Source organism: Urtica dioica, chromosome 6 (genome assembly GCF_054948205.1).
Source record: "Urtica dioica subsp. dioica isolate 48M chromosome 6, U.dioica_male_clone48M_v1_H2, whole genome shotgun sequence".
Classification (NCBI taxonomy): domain Eukaryota; kingdom Viridiplantae; phylum Streptophyta; class Magnoliopsida; order Rosales; family Urticaceae; genus Urtica; species Urtica dioica.
The window spans coordinates 717413-728454 of record NC_142761.1 but is presented as its reverse complement, the minus strand read 5'-3'; the positions used below and the strand labels follow the sequence as shown (position 1 = coordinate 728454).

Below are 11042 nucleotides of genomic sequence, written 5' to 3'. Positions count from 1 at the left end.
TTTCTTCCATTTCCGGTTTATGTTATGGAATATAAGTTTTATTATTTTCTTGCTTTTGTCTTTAATTTTTATCAATATTATTTGTAATATTGCTAACATTTATAATATACATTTCAGAATGAACTAATGTTGAGAGAGAGATAGGGGCATGTACTAATAGCTGAAATGCAATTTTATGTTGTGTACATTACGTTCTACCTGAATGAAAAATAATTGAAAAGAAAAGACAAGTAAAATGACATAATAATCCATTAGAGCAAGAAACAATCAAGTCAATGTAGAGAGAAGGAACGTGTTGCATTAGAGAATAGAAATGTTTCATATAATTTTCGCAAGCCGTAAGACATTACGATAAACAATGTTCTTAGTATGGTTATGATCCTAAATATTTGAAGACAGATAAAGCAAAATGTTGACACATATTTTCTTCTTTGTTTTTAGAAAGAGCCACATAAAGTTGTCCATGCGATGAGTTTTTCCTTGGCGTTAATGTAGAGCACAGTGATGAGTTTTTTTTTTTTTTTTTAAATGTAAATTCTCATGGGAAGATAGAATCATGGGAGATTATTATCGTTTGTGATAAATATCTCGGTTGTCCAATGAAAAGCTTCCACGTTTGCAAGAAAATCTGAGGTTCCTAATTGAAGCGCTGAGGCAACACGCTGACCGTTGGTTTTTGACACAAAACTGTTAAAATGTTATACGCAAATGACCCAAATACCCTCTAATTATAAGAACAGAAACATCAAATATTCTTTAATTCAACTCAGCTCAAAGTCAAACCATGTGTAACAAACCAGTCCACAGAAATAAATCTTCTAATAAAATCTCATATTTTTGCAGAGAACGAATAATTTTTTTTTGGAAAACCTCATAAAAATCTCGAATAAATACCACAAAAATAAATAAATTAACATCAAGGGTAAAATAGTAAAAGAACACAGCTTCATCGCTGCTCTACCCGCCTCACGTTTCTTCTGTGGAAGTCTCGTCAGACCGAAAAAGGAAAAGCTTTGAAGCCATGAAAGCACTGCAATGCCATCTTCATCTTCTTCCTTCATCATCATCATCATCAAACCCTAACTTCTTCACCTCCAAAAGCCCTAACTTCAACCTCGCTAGCTTCCACGTCACTCCCCGATGCTCTTCCCGAGACCTCTCATCCTCGCCGGTGCTCGACCAGGTCGCCGGATCCGGCGTCGGAGACGCGTCCTTTCCGGTGGTTCGCCGTCCTGACAGGGAGATCTCCTCCGGCGAGGAAGGTCCGTCTCCGTCTCCGGAGGCGTCGGCGATCGACGCCGGACTGGCGGAGATGGCTCGGAAGATGTCGATGTTCTCTCCGGGAGAGAGAGTGGAATCGGATTCGCCGGAGAGGCCTCTCGTCGTCAATCTGGACTTAGCTTTGTACAGAGCCAAGGTCTTCGTCAGGAATTTCCGGTTCGCCGAAGCAGAGCAGATTCTCGAAAAGGTCAGCCAATCAGCTCAATTTTCTCATCAACTTTTGAACTGTTTGTCTCTGAAGATTAGTTAGATTAAGAGTTAAATAAAATTCCTTACATTTAATGTAAACTATTATAATCTGAGCAAAAAAAGACGAGAGTATAATTAATCTAATTAATTACTATCTTCTGTAAGCCTTTATAAACGACACACATATACACATCAAAAAAAAAAAAAAAAACTTTTTAATCGTCTTAAAATTATATGTTTATGGTGTAGTGTATAAGCAATTGGCCGGAAGATGGAAGAGCGTATGTGTTATTAGGGAAGACTCTGAGCAAGCAATCGAAGAACATCGAAGCTCGAGCTGTGTACGAAAAAGGTTCACAGGCTACTCAAGGAGATAATCCTTTTATATGGCAGGTTAATTGATTACCTCTTGTTAGATTCAATGTGATAATCCAGAGCTAGCTTAGAACGCAAGAAATCGACACAACTAAAAGATAAACACAACAGTATATTCCGAATCATAATTTACGTGATCCACTATTTGACTGTGTTAATGAATACATGAGCCTTGACTCTATTTTCATACCAGAGAGCTCTACAAATCCCCAATTGTAAAGTATTTTTTCAACGCTTCGGGTTTTTCACGTGTGTGCTCTTGATTTTCGAATCCTATGTTGCATTTAGCCAATACAAGTTTTAACTAGGGATAGATTAGGCTGTTGAAATTTTGCATTTAGGACTTCTAATAATGCATTTCTGCTACTCGAAATTTAGGATTACGCAACTAGGATTATATTGTGTAAACCAATTATTCCGAAATTGTCAATCAACCAAATGACTTTATCAATCTTAAAAATCGAGATTATGTTGTCATCGATATATGGTGGGACAGTGTTGGGCGATAATGGAGAGCAAGTTGGGAAATGTGAGGAAAGCGAGAGAGCTTTTCGACGCGGCGACGGTGGCGGACAAGAGGCACATAGCGGCGTGGCACGGATGGGCGATTCTCGAGCTCAAACAGGGAAACTCTAGAAAGGCCCGGAACCTTCTCGCCAAGGCTCTCAAGTTCTGCAAAGGGAACGAGTACGTCTATCAGACCCTAGCCTTGCTCGAGGCCAAAGCGGGACGGTTCGAACAGGCTCGCCTCTTGTTCAAACAGGCCACCAATTTCAACCCCAGAAGCTGTGCCAGCTGGCTGGTACGCTAAACTCAAAACCGTTCGGTTTCTTGCGCTGCAAGTCAAACTTTTTTCTTATTTTTTGTTTGGGTCCCTTAGGAAAATAGCCAACTTAAACGTTTGACATTGCTAAATAGCCCCTTACAGACTTAAATCTTAGGTATATAGCCACTTTCATATACCAAAGGTTGACTATTTACCTAAGATTTACGTCTGAAAGTGGCTATTTACCTAAGATTTACCAAACGTTGGCTATTTAGCAATGTCAAACGTTTAAGTTGGCTATAAATCCTAATTTTCTGTTTTTGTTTTGTATTTTCTATTGCTCGGTGCAGGCTTGGGCGCAGATGGAGGTTCAGCAAGAAAATAATCGCGTTGCTAGACAACTCTTTGAGGTGATTATTTCTCATGGATTAGGAAAAGGATCGGTTTAAGCAGACTTAAGGAACTGTGTTTGGATCTAAGGAATATTATTTATAATAATTAGCTTGTTACTAATTTTTAAGACTAAAGGAACTATCTTTTTGTGTCAAGTATTGGATCATTTATTTAAGCAGTTAAAGCGTAAAGGAACTATCTTTTTATTTCCTATTTTCTATCCATTCAAATCAGAAACAAATGGTATCAGAGTTGGGCAAAATTCTCATATTTGAGTCAAGTATTGGACGTTTTTAAAACTGTTGGAAAATCATTTTTTTGTTTTTTTTTTTTAGAAAGCTATACAGGCGAGCCCGAAGAACAGGTTCGCGTGGCACGTCTGGGGAGTTTTCGAAACCAAAGTGGGAAACGTGGAAACGGGAAGGAAGCTTTTCAAGATCGGACACGCGCTGAATCCGAGGGACCCGGTTCTTCTCCAATCTCTCGCTCTGTTGGAATACAAACACTCGAACGCGAATATCGCCCGAGTTTTGTTCAGACGAGCCTCCCAGTTGGACCCCAAACACCAACCCGTCTGGATGGTACTGCTAAACACTCTCAGCCATAATAATCAATACTCAAAAAAAGAAAATTTTGTTAAACAAAGAGGTTACGAATTGTGTTATAGGCTTGGGGATGGATGGAATGGAAAGAAGGAAATATATCGACAGCTCGGGAATTATACCAAAAGGCTCTATCCATCGACTCCACCAGCGAAACCGCCGCTCGATGCCTTCAGGTAAAATATATCGAATTCATTAATCAATTACGGTAAAATTAAGATCGTGTTTTTAACGAAACTCTTTTGAAAGTGCAGGCTTGGGGAGTGTTGGAGCACAAACTTGGGAATCTATCGGCGGCTCGGAGACTATTCAGATCGTCGCTGAATATAAACTCTCAGAGCTTCATAACTTGGATGACATGGGCCGCGTTCGAGGAAGATCAAGGAAACTCTTTCCGAGCCGAAGAAATCCGCAACACCTATCTCCAGCAGGTAATAATAATATAAAGTTTAGATCTTTATAATTTCGCCCAAACGGAAGATTTCCCATCTTTACTTCAATCTCGGGTGAAATACCCAGCTTAGCATAATTTAAGGCCTAAAGAAAAATTTTGGAGAAAGAAACACGTTTTTGAAGAAGCGGAGATGAATAGAGATTAATATTTAAGGACTAGTAAGTGGTCTGTTAGGAAAATAATGCTAGCTTAGGAAGATTTCAATCAGATATTTATTTCGGGCCTTCTCAAAGCGAGGCCTAAAGCAACGGCTTTAGTACCATTACAGTTACGATATCAAATTTGAAAAAGAGTATAAAGAAAGAAATTGTTCGAACCGAGAGATCCATGAATCGGGATACATCAATGAGCTTCTAGGAAATGGTTTCACGGGTATATCTGCTTAGCGTCTTATAGATGCTCACAAGTCTAAAAGTAAATATTTTTAAGGGTCGAGTGGTTATCTAGCCCTATGAAAGGTTAGAAATTTTGAAGCCAACGTTTTGTTAATTTTTTGTAAATAGTCACGTAAATCTATTTACGCTATAAAAATAACAGAAAATGCAGACTAAATTTTTAGTAAATATGGCTATTTACAAATATTTACAACAGTTTTTGGCTATTTACGAAAAATTTACAAAACGTTGGCTAAAATGCAAAAGCTTATGTTTATGTGGCTTATATCGCTAAATTTTTGTATTTTTTAAATTTATTTTTATTTTTTCGCCGGTGCAGCGAACCGAGATTGTCGATGACGCTTCGTGGGTGATGGGGTTATTAGATATGGTAGACCCGGCGATCGGGCAAGTAAAGAAACTTTTGAAGTTGGAGAACTCGGACGAAACGCCCGAGGATGAAAATAACGAGGCTTTCACTGATAACGGCGTCGATAGCGGTTTCGATTTGGACGCTTTTATCGCAGAAAGGTTGTCTTTAGACGCAAGAAAGCTCGATATTATGTTGGACACGGCGAGAACTTCGAGCTCAAAGCCGAGAGTTTACACGAGGCCTATCCCGAGTCGACGATAACCCTATTGTGAATCGTAACATGGTAAAATTTGAAAAGTGTATATACATAGAATTTTGAGAGAGACACATTGCTAAAAATATGTTGCCTTTCTATACTAGAATTAGCTTTTTTATTTTAGTTCAATTTTAGTTTGAAAATGAACACACTTTTTATACCAATTTAAAAAACAAGGCCAGAATAAAAGGCTTTTGCGCAGAGCTTTGAGACGGACCAAGAGACACCAAACTTATGTAACGGCATAATTAAATGGTAATGCATTTTTCATTAATTATCTCATGAAAGCCTTGCATGGGAAGGGCATATTGGTCAGATCGGCTTTGACAGTTTTGTCAGGACTTCGTAGAGCTGCCAAATCAGAAGCGTTGCATTATTTGCAGTGCATGCGCTCTGTGAAATAGATTTGTTACATTACCAACGTGAAATCCGATTACCTCTTTTTTCGCCACGTGTCTTCCTAGCATTGGCTCATACTATTATGGCTCAAAGATTCGTTCATCAGTTGGTCTCCCTCTAAATTGCGTAATTAATACCCTTTCTTAATCTTAACACAGTACACATGCTTCTACCAAGGCAGATACATATGTAAGAATATGATGATGCATATATATATATACACACACACACACACACACATTGCCTTTGCATTGTCTTTGTATGTAATACTATGTATGTTAAATGAGACATATGGAAAGGGCAATACAAATCCTGACCTCTCTTTTTCTCTCTCTCATCGAATCTCTCTTATTGAAGCTCAGAAGTGAAGTCAAGTACAAAAATATGTCCTCTCTACTCTTCATCATGCAGATTTTGTCTGTGCTCTTTATTTAGAGAGAGAGAGAGATTGAAAATTTAACCTTTTTTACACTCAAGCTGATATCGATGATCAGCTTTATCTCTTTGACCAACATTTTGCTTCCACTTCCAAGTTCCAACAAAGACTTGTTGAAATTACTTTCTTGTGAAACTCTAGCTGCTTTTCTCTCAACCATTCCAATATATGAACATGAAGTATTACTACTTTATGGTTGTTTTGATCATCAATATTATTGCCTCGAGTAACGCCACACTCTCAGGTACGTACTATAATACTATCTATACTTATCGTCTCTATCTATCTATTTTATACAAAATCTTCATATAATAATATTTATCTCTTATTCTATTTTCAGAGACTTCTCTTTACTCAATATCTCATAAGAACACAACCGAAATCCAGAGAAAGCTTTTATCGCCGCCACATAGTAAGTAATCACACACACCCACACGTGTGAGCTCAGATATATTAGTAACACAAAACTATATACTAAATTTGGTTTTTATCCCGGAAGTGTCGAATATTAAAAAGAATACGACTCTTTGGACCAATATACCCGGTATTTTGGTAACTTTTGGAAACTTTTAAGTTATAAGCTTTCTTTTTTATTCTGATATTTATTATTATTATTATTATTCAGCAAGAAGGTGTACGAGCAAAGACATAAGCATATCACAGAGCAAAGAGTCAAAGACATCAACTGGGATCCCAAAATACGTTGTCCAGATAGTCAACGCCTGTGTTTTTGGCTGTTCGCCTTCAAACATTCATCTCCGCTGTGGCTGGTTCGCCTCCGAGACTGTCATTTGCCCGTTGACTTTCAAGAGGCTCTCGTTTGACGACTGCTTGGTCAACGGAGGCAAGGCTTTGAGGAGTAGCCAGATCATCAGATTTACTTACTCTAACTCCTTTATGTACCCTCTCTCCTTCAGCTCTGCCAACTTTTGTTGACCATTATATATATTTTGGAAGAACTACTATGAATGTGTTGTTAAACTTTAAATTTGCAGAACACAAATCAAACATTTTTTATTTGTGATCTTTCAAGTTTTTTCTATTTCGCTTATTGTTAGTGTATATCATTAGATATTTGTTTTAGTTTATATAATACAAATTGCTTTTAAAAATAATTAAATTTGAAAAAAATGTATTTAAAGTTTTTATTTAATTTAGAGACTTAAATAATACTTATGTTTATAGTTCAATTTCTTTTTTTTTCTTTTAATTTTTTTTTAAATACTGTTCAATACGATGTTTTGTGAGTAGAGTGATTCATCCACTTTATATATATAATATAATATATATATTGCTCATGAAAATGTGTGTACCATACTACAATCACCAGTATGGCAAAGTCAAATCCACTTCTGTTCATTCTTTATTTTGATGGTGTAATATAAGATAAAAAAACTGTATTACATTTCTCGTGAAATTTGAAAATGATAGATAGAATTATAAATAAATAAATAAATAAAAACATTTTCATAGGCAAAACGGAAAATTAAACAACAAACTTTTCCCAATAAAAAGAATCCTAACAACAAAGTGAAAAAAAAAAATCATTATTTATTTTAGTCCCTTTATTCATACTTCATAATAACCATTCTTAGCATGAGGCAAATTATTTATTGGTCCGAAATCAACTCGTGGCCCAATTAAGTTTAAACTTGTGCAGGAGGGTTACGCCAAAGCCCAGACAGTAGTGCAAAGTCAAGGCGACGCTCGTGGGCCCCAGCAGCAAGCTGCTGTGGTGGGCCCACACCCTAAAAAAATAAATTTAATATCGTGTGGGCCTATGGCCCACATATCAGATATTAAACTGATAAGAACAGATACTACACTTGATCTTAGCCAAAAGGCCGAGAAAGGTATGATTTGGAATAGAAATCAGCCATTAATTTATACCACAAACTTTCATTCAATAGGCGTGTGTATAACTGATGTGGGACGAAACAATTATTCCACATGTAACATCTCATAATATGAAAATCCAAAGTTGTATGTATAGTATAGTTATAGACAGTATACTATAAGCACTATAAGATCAATATGGAATTTTACCTTTTTTCTGATTTTAACCGAATGTCAAGTTTCAACTTATCTCTTTAGTTACCTCCGTGAGTTGTTATTTACATTTTCATTTTTTCTCTTAACGTTTAATGGTGGATCTGTGAGATGTTTGGAGTGTTTTAATTCTATCATCAACAATTAATTTTAACAACAAAAAAAAAAAAAAAAAAAAAAAACACACACACACACACAATTATGTTTTCCTATTTTTCATATATTTTACCAACAAAAAAAATTATTCTGCAACTTGGGTTCTAAACGCAATATTTAAGTATTTACATCAAAAACAAATCTAATTGACTCGCTGTTTTTTTCTTCTAACTTGAATTTGATCTCACAACTGTGATTGAATATGAGGTTATTAGAATAGGATCAACATCTCACACCTATTAATCCAATACGCTTATAATTTAGTCCGGATAACACATCATTACCAGTTATAATATACCCAACAATGAACTAAACAATCAACATTAAAAACAAATGCTAAGTGACTTTGCAAAGCTGCCTAATTTACAAAAACTAACAAGGATAATTTTTTTAATAAATTTAATGGTTGTAGTGGAGATCTAAGACCTTTTCTTTTTTACTTTCTTTTGCTTTGCACTAAATAATAAGTGTGTCTGTTATTATTGAATTGACGATGATAACATCATCACTAAATGAATGATGGGCATCACCACAAAGTCACCTTTTTACTGCTAGCCAAATTTTTTATTTTTTTTTATTTTTAGAAAATTAATGAACATAGTGAGTAATAAAAAGAAGTTTCACATGTATAGCTTTCTATTACCGATTCCAATGAATTTTTCAGCCCTTGAAGAACTATTTGGAAAAAAAATAGAAATCATATGGACCAGTTTACAATATTCATATAGTAAAAGTTTCGTTTGAACTTGAAGTACACAAAAGCCAATTTTCAATAGTTTGGGAAATAACTCGTGCTTCATAATGTAATATGACGTCGTAGATTCATATAGAACAGTAAAAGGTACGTAACTATATAACCAAAATTAACATATGAAAATGTTACGAAGAATTACGTAAAATGCTATATGTTACTGAAGTCACATCACTAAATGTGGTTAGATTTTAAACATGTTTAAAACATTAGTTAAATCGCAAATCAAACGTTTCAAGTGGTCTTGAGATTTTTCACATAAAAATCTTGAGTAAATCTAGGGAAAAAAAACTAATTATAACAAAAAAAATTGCATAAATAAGACAACAATTGAACAAAAAACCTCGAGTAAGCCACTTTTTAGCAAAAGCTGCGAAATTAAACTTTGAAATTTTATTTATATTATTTGTAATTAATATACCAATGGATTACAAGTTGTTGCATCTAAACTCTACTTAAGTCAATTTGAAGTTGTTGAAATTGCCATAAGTAATAAAGGAAGGGAAAAATAAAACAAAATAACTCCTTGGGTGTAAAGGTACCTTAAGTATAGTGGTCAAATAACGGTATCTTTAAATATCTATATTTGTATGTTTCTAATTCTATAGTCTAACTATTACACCTTTGTTTTGGAGGTCTAAATATAACACCTTTTAAGCTTTAATATATTGCAATTTACGGCACATAATACTATCCCAATCATGTGGTATTGACGTATTGTTGGATAAGTTTGACTAAAACGATAATATGTCAAGGCACTCCGAGGAGCTTTTCTTTGACCAAATGTTTGCCCATATTCGGTACAAAAGCATCAACCAAAAATATATGTTATTAAAAATTATATATATATAATATATATGTTCCCTAAAAAAAATCACGCTACAACAAACATTATAAAAGAGATAAAAAAAAAGTTCGTTTTATTTACTATTTAATAAAGTTATCTTAAAAAAAAAAGTTGTAGAAGGCTAATGATCCTCACTCTTTAAGTAGTCTTAAACCAACTTTCTTTCATCTAAAACACACGTACACACACACACATATATATATATATATATATATATATGCGCACATATAAGTTCATTTTTTGTTGTTGATAAAAGTTTCGAAGATCATCATATGTAAATAGTTGCTAATATTAGGCATTTTAAATATGATTTTTTAAAAAATTTATGTTGTTATTTTATATATACTTGATAGTTACGGTTATACCTTTGAAAAAAATTGTTTGATATGGCCAACAAAATGCACCTATATGAATGTAAAAGAAAAAAGACAAATAATTAACCGTTTTGGTAAAATTCATGTCAAATAGTTTTATCAACTTCCATCAACCATTTAAATGAGACACATTATAGCAAGGATTCAAATATCATTACCGATCAGATATCAATAGTCCAATTTTATTGAGACATCGATTACCGAGAGAGATATTGACGAAGATTTTATAGTTATTTGAAATATCGCTATCGACTTACCGATCATAACTTTACTGAGATACTGCATACCGACAGAGATATCAACAAATATTTTATAAAAAGTATAATAAAAATAAGGGTAATTTAGCAAAATAGCCAACTCAAACCTTTAAAATTGCTAAATAGCCAAGGTTTTGTAAATACTAAGTAAATAGCCATTCCGATGACGTGGCCCAATAATAGGTTTTTTTATTTCCGAAAATTGCCCATGAGCGTTTGAATTTTGAATTACTAATTTGAATTTTCGGATGAAATTTATTCCCGAAATTTTTGGAATTGTATTTCCTGATATAAGTGTGAACATGATTTAGTCTATTAATGATCCCTTTATTTTAGGAACTAAATGGACGTGGCAGTTGTAATTTTTTTGTTTCTTTTTATATATTATTTCTTATATTTTTCGTCCAGATTTATATTGCATTCTTGATTTCTGTAGGGATCAGTAAACTAATGTAAATAATGTTGGTTGAATGTTCATTTACATTTGCGTCGATAGGTTATTTACCCAGATTTACATAAGTCATGTTTCAGTTTAACCAATAACATCAAAATATATAGGTCTTAGTAATGACAAAGTTTACTCATATATATGTTTCTTTGGATTAACGAAAAATCCAAAGTACCAAAAGAGTTAGCAAACATAAATCTCAAAATACACATCATTAAGTAATATAATAAATTTTGAAATCCTGATGGTGAATTAAAAAGCA

The 11042-nt window shown here is 34.2% G+C and overlaps 1 protein-coding gene, 1 non-coding gene and 1 pseudogene across 2 annotated transcripts; 2 read left to right on the top strand and 1 right to left on the bottom strand.

The window, feature by feature from the left end:
- The first annotated feature begins 949 nt into the window (after positions 1-949).
- Positions 950-5327, top strand: HCF107 (high chlorophyll fluorescent 107). Its single transcript, XM_089617672.1, has 8 exons — positions 950-1468; positions 1720-1863; positions 2342-2647; positions 2962-3021; positions 3340-3585; positions 3672-3782; positions 3861-4037; positions 4775-5327. The coding sequence occupies exons 1-8, from the start codon at positions 1022-1024 to the stop codon at positions 5066-5068; spliced, it is 1785 nt and encodes a 594-aa protein (XP_089473798.1). The 5' UTR covers positions 950-1021; the 3' UTR covers positions 5069-5327.
- Positions 5328-6072: 745 nt separating this feature from the next.
- Positions 6073-6834, top strand: LOC149392676 (TPD1 protein homolog 1 pseudogene; annotated as a pseudogene).
- A 724-nt stretch (positions 6835-7558) lies between these two features.
- Positions 7559-7755, bottom strand: LOC149392675 (U2 spliceosomal RNA). Its single transcript, XR_016299961.1, has one exon. It is a non-coding gene; the product is annotated as a U2 spliceosomal RNA (small nuclear RNA).
- Positions 7756-11042: the final 3287 nt, after the last annotated feature.

Bases quoted from the DNA above. Each gene is read 5' to 3' on its own strand.
- HCF107 (XM_089617672.1), top strand. From the start codon at position 1,022: ATGAAAGCACTGCAATGCCATCTTCATCTTCTTCCTTCATCATCATCA. The intron at 1,469-1,719 runs GTCAGCCAATCA...TTTATGGTGTAG, and splicing joins CAGAGCAGATTCTCGAAAAG to TGTATAAGCAATTGGCCGGA. The intron at 3,783-3,860 runs GTAAAATATATC...TTGAAAGTGCAG, and splicing joins CCGCCGCTCGATGCCTTCAG to GCTTGGGGAGTGTTGGAGCA.